The sequence below is a fragment of the Channa argus genome, chromosome 8, assembly GCF_033026475.1.
Source record: "Channa argus isolate prfri chromosome 8, Channa argus male v1.0, whole genome shotgun sequence".
Taxonomy (NCBI): domain Eukaryota; kingdom Metazoa; phylum Chordata; class Actinopteri; order Anabantiformes; family Channidae; genus Channa; species Channa argus.
Window position 1 is genome coordinate 16,061,875 of NC_090204.1, and position 16,480 is coordinate 16,078,354.

The following is a 16,480-nucleotide window of genomic DNA, read 5'->3' on the forward strand; positions in this document are numbered from 1 at the left end:
AAATCTGGATTCATTGTAAATTGTAATTTCCCCTTCTTTCTCCAAACCTGTGGATGGAGACAGACTCACATCTGAAGCTCTGCATGAAGCTTAGTTTGCGATGGTCATGGAAACGCTAAAGAGAGGTCAGTGTTTGTACTCCTTGGCTCTAGTTTCCTTTGACCGCAAACCTGACGAGAATAAAAACTATTTTAGGGAAATGAAAATTTGAAAAAAGACAAATCAACAAAACAACTTCAAAGAGTAATCACTTTCAGAATGGCTGTTCTGTCTGTCTGACAATGTGCTGAATGCAACCTCCCCCCGCCCCTGACACTGTGGTTTTGCTGCAACTCATTTAACCTGAGAGACAAGAAACTTGTTCGACATTTCTGAGAAAGCCAACTGAGTTACATGAAGCCAGGTTGACTATGTGGACTCTCACACACTAAGAGAAAGAACTAATTTTCCATTACACCTCATGGAAACGTTAAAATGCTGGAGTTTACTAAATGGATACATTGTTATGTTTATGTTTCTTACAGACGTCGGCACAGGTAAATTGATATGTAATCTCTTTACTTTCTCTTCACGTAAGTTACATTATGCGAAATTGGCATTGGCTTTAAACCTCTATCTGTCATTCCTATCTTATGTCAAAACACATTTCAAAATACTAGTGACATGTGAAAGTAACAAGACTTCGGCTGTAAAATATCAGCCACAAAACGTTGGTTAGCTTATCAGCATCGTGTGGTTTTCATTTGGCATATGGCATGCACAATGTGCTGTCTTGTGATTCCTTACTAAACTTGCCAGCTTTCATACCTTTTTTTTTGTTAAATTGATATTTTAAAGAGTGACACATTATCTTTTTCAAAAAGGATTCATTTTACTTAGTTTGAAACTTGTTTCAGTCACATTACTTAGACTTATGTACAGTACCGAACACTAACCCTTAACTTCTGAGAATTAAAGATTAATGTATACGTTGTTACAAAGTGCTTAGATAAGAAAAGGAAAAGAAGTCGTGATTTTAAAACTGGATCAAACTTTTAATAAAGCTAAATAATAAAGCTAAATAAAGCGAAATAACAATCAATGTGTTTTTCCTGGGTGTAGTTTTTCTACCTTGAGTTTGTTGCTAAACTCTAAAAAAGATCTTTTTTCATTCCTTGAGCAACACAGTCAAATTAAGGAGGTCAAGACAAAGTGACATACTTGGTTTTTTTGAAACATTTTCTCCAAAGGGTCTGCTTGTGATGCTCCTTCAAGCCCTCAGTGCTTCAGGAAAAATGCTGACGATTCAGTTTACATGTGTGAATGGAGCATGAACACGACTGAGGGCAATGTAACCTTTGACATTTATTTTAAGTGAGTGTTGTTTATGTTGTTCTATTTTATAACTCATCCATTCTGATTTTCAATTTTCACTATTTTGAGAACATGTATACCTAACCACCTTTAACAATTATCATGTCATGTGAGATGCTTTCTATTTCTGACATTTTCACTGCACTAATACATCTGCATATTTATCTGCAGTGAAAATAAATTTGAGCGCTATAAGGAGACCAGGTGTATAATAAATGAAGAAAAGTTGATTAAACATCAGCCTGTTGATATTTGGGTGAAAGCTCACATAGGAAACTCCAGCTGTGCATCACCCAGGACGTCTGTTGTACTCGAGCACACAAGTACTGAACCCACAACACAGTTGTAAAACACAGTATATGCAGAATATGGAAATAAAAACATATAAAAACCTTTGCTTTCCCTTAACAGTTAAGTATGAACCACCAAGACATATTTTAGTGTCATGGCTAAAAAACAACCTCAGCTTAACCTGGGCTGCTGCAGATAAGCATCAGGCTTTAGCTGAGATCTGGTTACAACAAGATAAACTCCTCACAGTACCATGGGATAAAGTAAGGCATATCTGTGTTTTCTTACAATATGTTTTGTATCTGAAGAAAACTTACTTCGTTGCTTCTATAAATAACTATTTTAACTTTATGCCTGTATTGTTGTTACAGAGATTAACAAATACAACTTATTCATCTTTACAGAGTAAGTACTCTCGTGTTTTATATCCTCCTAATCATTTTATTTGAATGAAGTGTTGAGAATTATCTGTGAATGATACATCACGTTCACAGTCCATTTATGAGACACTATAAACGATGATTAATTACTAAAGTGCTGTAGTTAACATGTATGATATTGTAGTAAAAAAGAGAATTTGAAAGCTAAAGCGGGTAACCACGGTTAACCTGCAAAGACCGTAATGTGTCATGGATACAAAAATGATTCATAGCTAATTGAGGGTATGGGCCCGGTTAAAAAGTCAGGTATTATATAACATGAAAGGAAAGCTAGATTTACAACATCATTATTTTATGCCTCCGCAAAGCGGTCAAGTTTCACTTTACATAAATGTCCGTTCAGACTCTTATTTTGCCCAGTTCATCCATCTGTCTATCTGTGTGCCAGATGTAATAAATATTTGTCCAGATGTTCCAGAGATTTATCATAAACGCGAACTTTATCCTCGAACCTTTAACTACCAAAAACTCAAAAATAATTTCAGTCGTGAGTGTTTGTGTTAAACCTTAACACAAAAAAAAGGGAGGGAAGAAAGGTACAGACAGGAAATCCCTAAGTTTATTAATGAGTCTAAGTTGACATTTGTTTCACATTTGTAGAAACTCCCTCCAGGCTTTTTTGTGATGTTGCATTGCCAAGAATGAAAAGAACATGGGCACCACCATGACCTTTGACTTTTGATTACTTTTGAACAATATGTAATCATTACACCCTTGAATCTAAATAGATATTTGCTACAAATTTGATCAAATTGTCTCAAGCCATTCCTGAGACTTCACATTCAGAAGAATGGATGAACATGATATCACAGTTACCTTAAAATCTAACTTTTAACCCCAAGATTGAGTTTATCCTTGAGTCCTGTTGACAAAATTTAGACGACTTACTATAGTACACGAATGGAATGAACGGCAAGGACAGATATGGGTCACAGTAACCATGACCTTCGACCTTTGTGATAGAAATTTACCCTCTTACTCTATTCCAGGGGTCATCAACCTTTTTGAAACTCAGAGCTACTTCTTGGGTACCGATTAATGTGAAGGGCTACCAGTTTAATACGCACTTTTGAAATAACAAAATTGCTCAATTTACCATTAATTATATGTTATTATTAATAATTAATTAAATTAATGATGTTCATCTATGTGAAGACACAGATCATGTTAATGATTTCTCTTTCAACTTTCAAATGTGATTTAAAAAGGAATAGCAACAAAAAAATTAGATGCAGCTCATTGGTAAATGGAGCTATGGTGAGATATTTTTGGAACAGGCCCGCGTGCGACTCATGTGGTCCTTGTGGGCTACCAGGTGCCCACGGGCACACGGGCCCACGGGCCCACAGGTGACCCCTGCTCTGTTCCCACACACCTCTGACCCCCCCAAATCTATTCAGTTTATTCTTAAGTCCTGTTAGAAATGCTGTAGTTGTTATCCTCTAAAGAACTACCGACTCACGCAACTACGACCTCAATAATAAGCTCATGGCAGAATTATCACTTTATAACCTTGTAGAAGTACAATCCAATGCAGAGCTGCTGGACTGAACTGAATTGTAATTTACATGTTTACCTCACAGGGCTTGAGGTTAACTTCTTAGCCCACCAACCACTGTGGATAGTGGTTTTCCAAAGAACCTCAACACTCCCTGGCTGCACACCATTACTTTATCTTCTATCCTCACCTGCTTAACCTGCTCTGCTGTAATTAAAAAACTTCAATTTGTAATTTTTGTTAAACTGCTCATTACTGAAACAAAATAATTATTTTTAATTTATTGTCCCGACACTGCGATGGCAGATCAGAATATGTTTATATGAGTCATGTAAATTGTTTAAGAAAACATTGTGAGCAAGCAGTTTTGTCATTTAGCACTGATGACTTAAAAAAATGCTGTGTATGTGGAAAAAATAGTGATACCAAAATCAAAATATCTAGTAAACAAAATACCTCTGTTTTCCTTTTTAAACTGTTCAGATCAGGTCATTGTTGGGAATCTCTTGAAACATTCAGCTTACCATGTTAAAATCAGACAAAGGTCTACTCTGGCCCAGAACCCACTGTGGAGCAACTGGTCTGAATTTACTGTTCCTGCAGGTAAAATCTGTATCTCTATGTAAATTAATGCATTTATCATAATTTATCATAACACATAATGTTGAGCTTTATAGTTATAACAGGTAGCTAGCTGACTGACCTAACTAATGGGATCCAAATGTTATAGATTAGCAAGATAGCCAGCTTATCTGACATTGGCAGCCAATGACGTCACAGGCGAGGGAGATCTGCAGTAGCTACAGCTTTAACTGAAGTTACTTACCTCCCTTTCCATATGTAGTCTCTTTATTCCATGGAATCCTCACCTTTCCATCCAGAATCTTGGCACTCTTTTGTTCTTTTATGCACAAATACTGATTTTAAAAAGTGAAAGCTGCACTGTTTGTTTTTTTGCACATGACAATGCAAGTGTTTTCCGTTTTCACATGATTTGTGTGTTGAGTCATTAAGTGTGTTGCCTACAGTTCACTCAGTCATCAGGGATTTGCCTCTTCCTGACTCTTAAAGACAGTGGTAATAGGTGGAACCATTTTTTTATGCATGAATTGTCTAATATTTTAAAGTCTTGGATAGTTGTCAGCTTTAGGGTGGTTTTGAGGCAGCTGCTGTGATGTGCTTTTATGGGAGATTTGGGTGTAGGTTTTCTACCTAGAATTTGTTGCTCAAAATAATTTATCTTTTTTTAATTCTTGAGCAACACAATCAAACAGGATTAAGACAAAGTGACAAATTGGATCATTTTGAGATGTTTTCTCCGTAGGGTCGGCTTGTGAGACACTTTCAAACCCTCAGTGCTTCAGGAAAAAAGCTGAAGACTCAGTTTACATTTGTGAATGGAGCATGTCCATGACTGAGACCAATGTAATCTTTGACATTTACTTAAAGTGAGTTTTTCTTATTGTTTAATTTCTTAACTTATCTATGGTGATTTTTATTCTTTACTTTGAAAACATGTAAAGCTGTTAGCTGTTAATAGCCACTGTTAAAACAGTCTGTCATCAGTTCAATTAAGGAAAGAAATTAACTGTTTGTCCTCAAACCATCAGTGTAATGGTTATGTCTTGTTAGATGTTTCATGTTTCTGCCATTTCTTACTACACTTGTGCATCTACACCTCTATCCACAGCACAAATAAACTTGGGAGCTACAAGGAGACCAGATGCACACTAAATGAGGAACAGCTGATCAAATATCGGACTGTTGACATTTGGGTGAAAGCTCATGTAAGAAACTTCAGCTGTGCATCACCCAGGACATCTGTCGTACTCGAACAAACAAGTACTGGACCCTTAACATTAGAGAGTAAAACACAGTATATAAAGTATGCAAATAAAAAAATAAAACACATTAAACTGCTTTGCTTTATTTAACAGTTAAATATGAAGCACCAAGACATATTTCAGTGTCATGGATAAAAAACAACCTCAGCTTAATCTGGACGGCTGCAGAAGAGCATCCAGCTTTAGCTGAGATCTGGTTTCGACGAGCTGTACACCTCACTGGACCATGGGAAAAAGTAAGGCATATGTGAGTTTTGATGCAAAATTATTTGTAATGCTACTTCAAATAACTATTTTCACCGTTACATTTACATTGTTCTTACAGAGATTAGCAAATACAACTTACAAGACTTTAAAGAGTAAGTACATTTATGTCTTTTATCTTTATAACACAAATATGCTAAAGGTCTATATAACAACTTAATGCTAAGGTTTCCTGAGTTATCTAAACAGTGCTAACAGACAAAAATCGTATAGAGTAACACTGGGTCATGTCATGCTTTGAGTGGCTAAATGTACGTCCTTGACCAAAGCCCCAGTACAACTATCTATAGAAATATTGATTATTACATAAACAGAAGCTCTGACAGTCAACTCATGTAAGTTCAGGAACTGGAGAGGGCAGCAGGCCTGCAGATTCCTGTACCAGGTTTGTTACTTGGTACTAACAAAAACTGTAAAAAGTATTCATATTGAACATGAATATATATGGATGGTATATGGGCCCATTAAATGCAGCCAGGTATCGGGTAAAATTACATTTAGAATTGTCACATTGAAGAGTATGTGTCTGCGAACCAAGCAGGTCGCGCTTTACATGCATGTCTTTTTAGATGTATTTTCTAAGCAGTTCATTCATGATTCCCACCAGGAATTTCCCCTCAAGTCATTCTTGAGATATCACATTCACTAGAATGGATGGACGTAAAGTCACAGATACCTTGACCTTAGACCTCTGAAATTGAATCAATCCACCCTTCAGTCATATTGGATGCTTGTGACAAATTTGGAGAAATTATTTTTAAGACATTCCTGAGATATTACTGTCACAAGAATGGGCTGAACCAAAAACATGAAAACATAATGCCTAATAAGAAAAATAAAGACTGTTTTTCTGCAAGGTCTTCTTATAATCATCCTATTACCTGAATATGTTTTAAAGTGAGTGCACATAACAGGTCTGCTCCTGTACCAAGCTATACAGGTGCAGGTTTGTACAATTTGACCCATGCAGGACTCTGCAGTTGGCAGCTAACTTGGGAGTGTCTATCACAGTCTCAGTCAGTGTAGTGCCTATACAATTTAAAATCCTATGAGAAGAAATTATTTTAAATTAGTAAAGTAAATATATTACAAGAATCCCCAAACTAAGTAGAGATCTTCCCTTGGTGCAGATTATTGCCTACTTGGCTCCATAACTGTATGCACCTGTTTGATGATATCTATGGTTGAATGTTAAAATTAGTAACTAATTAATACATAATTTTAAATAATCAGTTTAACATGTTATTAAGTGTTATTATCCCAACACCGTGATGGTAGATAGGAACATGTTTATATGAGTCATGTAAAAAGTTCAAACCAGAATTCAAAATGTCGAGTAAACACAATACCTCTGTTTTCCTTTTTTAATTGTTCAGATCAGGTCATTGTTGGGAATCTCTTGAAACATTCAGCTTACCAGGTTCAGATCAGACAACGGTCTACTCAGGCCCAGAACCCACTGTGGAGCAACTGGTCTGAAGTTACTGTTCCTGCAGGTAAAATCTATGTACCGTATGTTAAATACTACAACTTTATCACAACTTCTATGATTTGTAGGTTAGGACAGAATTTGATTCTGAAGATTTCAATCATCATGAAGCAGCTAGCAGTGTAAGTTTATGACGGCAACTTAGCAGCCGAACAAAAACATCTCCCTTTAAGTGGCGATCCTTAGGAAATCCCCAAGAAAGAAGCCCTTCGAGGCTTCCCAAACCAACACCCCACCATAAGTAATGGGATCAATATTATTTGATAGTATGCACAAGACCCGCCCACCAGGAGGCTACCTTGATGCAGTAAACTACTAATAACTACATAACTACTTAACAAGTTAGTGAGCAAGCAAAAGATTGATATTTTTTTTTTTGCACGTTACTGATATGTCATCACCATACCATATTCAAAATAATTTGTTTTCCTACCTATTTGAACCTATTTCCTACCTATTTTCATTGTGTGCCTCCATGTTGTATCAAATTCTTGCAGACGGCCTCTGCATTGATTCCAATATTGAAAAAAATAAATACATTTCTCACAAATTTTATTTTTTATTTATACTGGGCATCAAAGCACCATACTCTACTTAGGGTATTGCTGTGCAATTTATAGTATCTTTGTGGGAGGTTTAAGCAAGTGTTTATAGTTTTCATTGCGAAATGTGCCAATATGAGTGGCCATCAGTGCTGCCCTTTTGTAAATGTTTTTGGGGAGACCCCAGATATTTGCCTAGTTTGCTTCTCCTGATGGTAGGCCTCTACCTCAGTCATTCAGAAAGTGTGTCCTCATACAGATCCAACAGATGTACTGAACACTGTCACATAAAACACTGTGCATGAAGACAGTGAAAAAAATATTGGCAAATGGTGAACTGAATTTTGCAATTAAGATGCAAAGTGAACATGATTGGCAGAGACTTGATGATTCGAGACTGTCCTCGTGTATATTGGGACTATAGGTCATTTATACCAGCATGCAAATACGACATAGCACTTGTTGGAAACTTAACACTGTTCCTGGTATTTAGACACAGAAAGGTTGGCTATTACAGGGTTGGGGTGGATGGATGGGCCAACAAAGCAGAGGACCTCATCACAGGAGACTGAAGTTTGAGTCCAATGTGAAAGAACATTCTTCTTGCTTGAATCAGTGAAATCATTGAAAATCCATGAAATTTAAACAACTCGTAAATTGATGTCTGTGTCTAACTTTAACTAAACCACTTTGCACAGTTTTGTTCTAGCATCCTTGACTTTCTAAGGGGGAAAAAAGTGTTATACCAGACACGTTTTGGTCATCACTATAAGACACAGTGTAAGACCTGTGCCAGCAGTCCCAATGCTTCGCAGAATTTTTAATTGACTAAATATGAACAGTAACAGACAATGTACTACAAGCAGTAAATTATTGTTCCACAGGGTTTATTATCTCTTGCATAAAACATATAGAACACCTAAAAGGGGGAGAATTAGATAATCAGATACTCAGACAAGCTCCATAAAAATGAGATGAGGGGTCGATTCTGGGCCAAGATGAAAAGTCAGTTTCTCACAGTTTGTACAGCACAAGTGCAGAAAGCTGCACATCTTTCGTGTTGACAATCTCCTTCTCAGTCACTCAGGACACAACTCTAAGCTGTCATGTAGTGGGTTTTCTGCCACCATTACCAGGCTGGAACATTCATTTCAGCCTTGTCCTAAAACCAGATTTAACCTTAAGGCAGAGGCACATGTTACAGACCTTGGCCCTGCACACAGAGCTTTTCCTGTATTTAGAAGCTGCCCCTTTTAGGCTTGGTGGGACAAGAATTACTTTTAATCTAATATTTTGTGTTTCTATCGCAGAGCTTGAACATGAACCTAAAGTTACCGTGACAATAACACATTTAAATGGCACGCGAATGGTGACACTGACCTGGAAGGTAAGCCAATAAACAGGAACTAACACCTAGCAAATCTGCATCTGTTTTTCTATTTTAGAGAAGCACAATTTTAAAAAATGGCTTTAGCAATAAAGCGCCATAAAATCAAGAAAAAACAATTCTGTGTCCCAAATAAGAGCTCAAATTAATTTTTAAGGACATCTTTAATACACTTTCTATCACGGGCAACTGTACATTTCCCACAATATACCCAGTCAGACAAAAATGTGCCATTACCTTTATTTACTTGAAAGTAGGGCAATTTGTGACGGCATTAATGCAGGTTCTCTTATGATGATCACTTGCCTCCCCAGTGCAGGGCTCAACAGTGTGACTTTTAGCATTTTAGTTGTACTTGAAGAATGCACTGCGAGATTAGTAAATGTGAAGTAATCGTTGCGCTGTTTGTGATGCAGTTTCTGCCGACCACTATCACATTTGTTGCTTTTCAATTGCATAGTACCAGCTTGACTCAACTTGATGCTACCTTTTTCGCTTAGCCACTGTCTGGTACTGTGACCTGAGGCAATATTAAAGCCACTTTTATAATGCACAATATTGACTCAACTGCTCTTAATTCTCAATGTATAGCTGAAACCTTTTTCAGAAGGCAGCAAAACAAAAGACTACCTGAAAGTCTACCTGAAACTCTCCTGATATATTTTTTTTCCTGCAGTCTTTGGTCCTGCTGCCTTTAGCCTCTTCTTTTAAAAATGTCTCCTTGCTATAAAAAACAGCCACGCACCAAGACTTGAGAACAACATTTGTTTGATACTATATTTGCAATGGAAAGGGAAGAAAGCTGAGTAGAGTAGGGGTGAGCCAAATTGAGCCAGAACTATGCAATGAAAAAAATGAAAACTACCAAAACATAAAGATTTGATTAATAAACTTTTTGTTATCAAGTACAGCCGATTATGCAGCCTTATGCAGATTTCGTACTTTAAGTGAGACAATACAATAAAAATGTTTAATGGCACTGGAAGTAGCTTCGAAAACTTTACCATACCTACTACAAAAATTCTGAATATCACTGCTAACAATAAGTGTCTCAAAGCCTGGCATAAACAACACTTTTCTCCTTGCCTTAGGGCCCTTAACTTGTTTAACGGACAAGTTTCTATCACTTTGCCTTGACGCTTTAATTTCCCTGATTCACCGTTCATTGCTGATCATTGATCAGTCTGTCACAACATTCCCCTGTCTACAACAACTTTAAAACCACCAGCGTTAATGTTTTGGCTGATTATTGTTAACTATTACTTTGTTTAGTTTATTCATTTCGCTGGGTTTGTCTAAGCTGAACTCTGCTCTGCTGTTTAGCCGATGCCACATGCAGCAGCTGTCACAGGAGTGACCTACATCCTGGAGGACACACTATCTCAAGGATGTACTTGTGGGAAGGAGAAACATCCCATAGTAACAAAAAACCACACTGCCTCTATGTATGTAGCATACTCTGCTGTCAACATCTCTATTTTCGCCAGAAACACAGTGGGTGTTTCTCCTCCAGCAGTCATACAAGTACCATCTAAACCGGCTGCAGAATTAAAAAGTAGGCTAACACGTATGTTCTTGATTGTGTTACATATCACGTATATGTAAGAATAATCCAAAGTTTGTCATTTGTTTTACCTCCTTGCAGTTTGTGACGACGTGGTGCTGAAAGAATTAAATAATGCAAGTTGTCATGAGTGGTGGGAGTTTCAAGATGGAGATACAAGGTCAAAAAATGTGATGACAGTATCAAGGAAGAGAAAAAAACCTAAGTACAAAATAACCAATGGTAAGTTGTGAATTCAAAACTGTCCTGGTTTTACCTGCACTAAATCAGCACAGAGAAGATAAACTCTAGAGGGTTCAGCCTAATTAAGTGCCACAAAGCTGTCCTGACTAATTATTAGCCTACCTTTGCTCAAGTGTTATTACTGCCCAGCAGAGATAATAAAATTGGTTGCTCTGCAAATTGAAACCTTATGTTGTTCCCTTAATGTTGTGACATACTTTCTGTTTCTGTTTCAGACATGAGGGACTATGTTCGCTACCTTTACTTTGAACAAACATGTTACAAAAGGAAGCTACAAACTGTGAAAATGTGCATTTTTTATAAAAAACAGGGTGGTAAGTGTCTTAAAACTTGACTTCTGAGCATACTGTGTGCTTTGTAACGCACCGAGTTATAATAATTAATCATTTAATCAACAAGTGCTCCAGACTGAACTATATTATACATGCTTTGTATCTGCTCTTCAAAGATTGAATGTTCCAGTTTGGGAGTATTGCATCAGCTCAATTCAGCTTCAGTATTATCCCAAGGGATTTTTTCTTTGCAACCAGACATCGAAATACACAACAAAAACAAACATTGATCAAACATCAATTCAGTCGGCAGAAAACCAAAGCACAGCCAAGTGTGTCCACATGATGTTGATTGTCTTTTTCTCATCAGTACCACACAAAGAACCTGGGGACCTCATTGCTTTTGGGGAAACAGAGACTTCTGTTGAGCTATCATGGAAAGCGATTCCCCTTGTGGAGCAGCAAGGTCACCTCACACACTACAGCCTGTGCAGCATAAAAATCAATTCACTGGAGCAAGAAGGTGTGGAAGTCACTTATCCGTAACTGTTTGTTTAGTTTGCGACAAATCAAATGTTTTGACTGGGTAGTTTGCATATTTTCTTGTGCATAAATTAATATAACTGTTTATGCTTAACTTTTTAATTGTCTGCGTTTGTGGAAAAACAAACTTACCAAAGTTACAGCTTTTTACTATGACATTAAGAGTGTGTGACCTTTACAAATATCTTTCATGTATTGTTTTATCAGACTGCCATAATATATCAGCACAGTGGTTAAAATACCATCTGGAAAACTTGACACCAGAGTCAAAATACAATATCAGCCTGGCTGGAGTGACAGAAGTGGGACAAGGACCCAAAGCCACAGTAACTATCAAAACACTGCCAGAGAAGCCTTTGAATGGTATAAGATTTGAAGAATTATGTTTTGTAGTTTTTCATCGAGTTAAATAAAAGTCAGCGGACAGCATTTTTTCCACATGGCAGTGCTAACTCATCTTTCTTTTTCTCTTCCAAACTAGTGTGGTTAAGTTTCGGTCTGCTCTTTGGGTTCTTTTTAATGTCAACAATGGGCACCGTTGTATTGAAGAGGTGGGTGACCCTTACTTTAAGTATCCCTTATATTTGCATATACATAGTAATACTGGGTGTTGAATTATTAAAATGTGCTGAATAGCTGTGTCGTGGTTTTCACTCAGCAATGAAACCTTTTTAATGCTTCTGTTACATATTAAATGCAGTGTTACTGCACATAAATGGGTATGTCAGGAAGCATCATGATACCAGCAAACTATAATTACCTAGCCACTATCAACTATACCAAATAAAACTGTAGCAGTTTTTTGCGATCATGTCACCTTATACAGGTGATGTGGTTTTGAAATAAAGCAGAAAATTAAACAATTTCTGTGATAAAGATACTGAATACTGTGCGTATTCATGTTATTTGTATTTATTGTTACATTTATTTTGTTCATCTTTTATCGATGGAGTTTTACACATTATCTTAACACAAGGCAGCAAGGTGGTGGAGTGCGTAGTTCTGCATGGACTTTGGATGTTGCCAACATGTTTAACTGGGTTTCCTCTATTTACTCTTGGCTTGCTGATTTTCTGTGCTTCACATGATTGGTCACATATAGAATCCATTCTTCACATGGGGACACAGTTTTGCATGCAACTGTACATAAAGTAGCAGATTTAAGACATTTCTGTTACTCAGGAATAAATCAGCAGTTGATTCTACAATGACAATGTTTTCACAGTTTCTACTTTGTTCTTGTACTCAGAATCAAAAGTAAGATCTTACCTCCAGTCCCAGTGCCTGTTATTCCAGATTTCATCCCCCATCAACTTGACAGTCAGGTAATTCCCACACAAAGCCTGCAGTCCACCTGGAAGGGGGCTGTGTAGCATGTAGTTTTACTTTTACAAGACAGACTGAAATGTTTTTGAAGCTTTTGAAGCTTTAAGACCTTTTACTCTTTCTGAAAACCTTGCAGCTGAAGTTTCACTCATTTTTTTTACTATGGGGATTCACTGTAGAGTCCCAATTTATCTGCAAGATGTCTGAGGGTTAATTCTTATGAATATGTCAATGATCTTTTTCAGTAGCGGTTTTCTTATTACTGAAATACACAATAGCACTTAATCCATCCATCATCCATGTAGAGATTCGTCTTTGATTCTATGTCCGCAGCAATTAAAGTTAAAACAATAAATACTGTAGATGACACAAATCACCACAATGAAACGAGAATTTAAGATTATTATACAGTGAAAATAAATGTAATACATTTGAGGCACAATGTATTGACACATCATGTCTGGGAATAACAGTGATTAAAATGGTTTTGATCCACAAATTTCAAAAAGAATAAAGAATTATAGAGGATTAAGAGCCTGCTGAAATGGTTTCTGAGCCACTTTTGTAATGTGAAAGATGTTCTCTTTTCAGTTGGTGTTGAAATGATTCATACTGTCACTCTAACAGCAGAAAAAATAGAGAATAGAGAGAAATGCAAGAGAACAGATGCACATGGTGGGAATAAGGTTACATGTGCAGTAAAAGTTGAATAGGGTGGCATAGACATATAGTGTAGGTGTTTATGTGCTGAGTGACTGCAGATACTAGTAATTCATAAGTAAGCAAAGAACACAGATCAAAAGCTGATGGAAATGGATTTGCCATACAGTACATATTTGTTTTCCATGGAAGTAGATGAAAGGGAGGAAAGTCCCTAATGAAACTGCTGAAACAAATTATGAAACAACCACAGATGTTTAAGCTTCCCAGACAGAAAACTAGTTTCTTAACAGTAAATAAAAACCTACAGTAATTTTAAGTAAAAGCTGTGACTAAAAAATGCAATATAAACTAAAGTGTGATTTTCCATCACTTGAGCCTTTATCTTTAAAGTACAAAGATTTTAAGTGGTTTCATCGACCACGCTAATTTAAGTATACACACTCACTATCCACTTTATTACTTACACCTGTACACTCTAATGAAATCCAATGCAGTGGCTCTGCCATTAATTCTACATTTACTAATTTCTCAATTTGTATGTTGAAACTGTCAGAAAGGTGATAATTCTACCCTTTGTTTATTATTGAGGTCATAGTGGGTGGTGTAATTGTATTGGAGTGCAAAATAAGAAGAGGTGGTTCTAAAGTTTTGGCCACCCAATTTAAGATAAATGAAGGGGCCAAAACTTCATTTTGCAGTCTTACATTTTATCATTTCTTCATGCAAGTTTTGGTTTGTTCGATGAAAAGCTCTAAAAATCCACTGTATGCTACTTGTTAAACATCAGGCACCAGAAAGACTTATGATTTTTTATCAGTTTGTTCTCTCCTTTGAACCTTCTGTCCACTGTTACTATGGCCGACAACAGGAGATGCTGGAAGAGAAAGAGGAGGTGGACGAGCTAATGTTGCTCCAGCCACACCCAGAGGTCATGCCTGTCTCTGAGGATGCTGAAGAGAGCAGTGTCCTCCCCATGGATTGGAGTGATAGCTCTGACGAGGACATGGAGAATGACAGGGGAGATACAAAGATGTCAGGAGGAACCTCTCACGGCGACGACGACCCTAACTCAACAGATCAGATACTGAGGAACAGTGGAGACATAACAAATCTCGAACAGGTGGACAATGAGATCACAATGTTAATGTACAGGAATGGGTTGGTCTTTGATGTGAAGACAGACTCGCCTTGAAAGAGGTCTGTGCATGGCTTGCACTGCCTCATAGCACGATATTGCACAAAGTGTTTTATTACAATAATACAAATACAAATTTTATTACAATTTGCTGAATATTACATACTAGATGAATGCTTTTATTGTTTTAAAGCACACATCTTTTTGATTAATAAAGTATATGCAAAAGAATGTTGTGGTGAAGGATGTGTTTTTCTTGTTTCACAGACATGCCTTTGTAAACTTTGATGATCCTCTGACTTACAGTACAGTGCCATCAACAGTCAAACTTTTTTATATTTCTATTACTTCATAATTAAATTCAATTCAGTACTAAAGATCAAAACAGTTTTTATTGCCATAAAATCGAATTATTGTGTTTTTTTTTTTTCTTTTTGCAATGACAGCAATGTGTAAAAAAAATGGCCAGTGTAAAATTAAGCCTTAGACTGCAAAAACAAAGACGCTATGGAGGTGTTGCCTGAGCAAAACTGTAGCCCTGTGAAGAGGTAAGCGTGTGACAGGAAGTGGTCACCGAAAAAAAACAATGACCTTAAAAAAGGGTAACTCACATATCATGTAAAGATAGATTAGTCAAAACAAAACTTCCTTGGTATTTCAATCTACCTTTACAAAACTAGAACATGTCAAGTTAAAAGAGTTTTTTCTTACAGCATTTTCTACCACAATGCACTTGAATTTCTTGGCAGAAAAAAAGGCTCCTTCTATGGCTCCTGTGCTGTTTAAAATTAGCAAGATTGTCCCTCTGTTGTGCCAATATTGTGTGTGTTTATCTCTCACCACATCAAGATTAAAATCATCTGTAGTGACCGCTAACATCTGATAAGGTTGTGTGGTTAAAATACTATCAAATCAAGTCAATGTATTTTATAGGCGTATTTAAAAAAACAACAATCATTGGCCAAAGGGTTATATGGCCATTAATAAAATATAAATAAATAATTGTAAAACAGAACAAACAAAACATTCAGAACAAATAAGACACAAATAACAAAAATAGGGATGAAGACCATTAACTCTATTTGACTTAAAAGCATCTGGTCAGAAGGCAAAAGTGCCCTGGAAGGTGTGTGGAGGTGTAGCTCTGAATATCACTACCACCTTCTTTGCCTGGAGCTAACACTAGCATGCTAATGGGTCAAAGTAGGTGTCCAAAAAACAAAAACAGCCGCTTGGTTGACAGTTCCAAATATCACAATTTTAGTTTTCATTTAAATTGAGAGCATTCATTGACATTCAGGCTTTATCGTCATCCAGAAAGGTCAGGAGGAAGTCTTTAGAGTTCCTTATAATGTCATATAATGCCTTATAATGACTCACAGGTCAATAAATCTGTGTCATCAGCAAAATAATGAAAATGAAAATGCCATGTTTTTAAAAAAATGGATTTCAGAGGGAGCATACACAGGGATGGACCACAGATAGACCCTATCAAACAATATAACAGTGTTCGGTTTGTGTGTATATATATAAAGTAAAAGCAAGCATCTTCCAAACCATAAGAACCTGACTTGACATTCTATTTATCAACATTTTTTAAATGCAGGAATGGTAGTAGGAACATTT

General features: G+C 36.7%; 1 protein-coding gene across 2 annotated transcripts; it reads left to right on the plus strand.

The window, feature by feature from the left end:
- The first annotated feature begins 347 nt into the window (after positions 1 to 347).
- Positions 348 to 15,085, plus strand: il12rb1 (interleukin 12 receptor subunit beta 1). 2 transcript variants are annotated; one of them, XM_067512591.1, is made up of 20 exons: positions 352 to 536; positions 1,230 to 1,353; positions 1,525 to 1,676; positions 1,765 to 1,907; positions 2,016 to 2,049; positions 4,066 to 4,185; positions 4,907 to 5,030; positions 5,273 to 5,424; positions 5,520 to 5,662; positions 5,752 to 5,785; positions 7,067 to 7,186; positions 9,032 to 9,108; positions 10,432 to 10,663; positions 10,754 to 10,894; positions 11,131 to 11,229; positions 11,558 to 11,710; positions 11,938 to 12,093; positions 12,212 to 12,281; positions 12,980 to 13,055; positions 14,588 to 15,085. In XM_067512591.1, the coding sequence occupies exons 1-20, from the start codon at positions 461 to 463 to the stop codon at positions 14,909 to 14,911; spliced, it is 2,550 nt and encodes an 849-aa protein (XP_067368692.1). In that variant the 5' UTR covers positions 352 to 460; the 3' UTR covers positions 14,912 to 15,085. The 2 variants fall into 2 exon arrangements, 1 of the variants encoding a protein (XP_067368692.1); XR_010914999.1 differs by lacking the exon at positions 14,588 to 15,085 and having other exon boundaries at positions 348 to 536; positions 11,938 to 12,056; positions 12,980 to 13,056.
- Positions 15,086 to 16,480: the final 1,395 nt, after the last annotated feature.

What these genes read in the sequence shown, in the direction of transcription:
- il12rb1 (XM_067512591.1), top strand. Translation starts at nt 461, where the DNA reads ATGGAAACGTTAAAATGCTGGAGTTTACTAAATGGATACATTGTTATG. An exon ending in TCACAGTACCATGGGATAAA is followed by an intron (nt 1,908 to 2,015) that starts GTAAGGCATATC and finishes TTGTTGTTACAG; the next exon opens with AGATTAACAAATACAACTTA. An exon ending in AACTTACAAGACTTTAAAGA is followed by an intron (nt 5,786 to 7,066) that starts GTAAGTACATTT and finishes TTAATTGTTCAG; the next exon opens with ATCAGGTCATTGTTGGGAAT.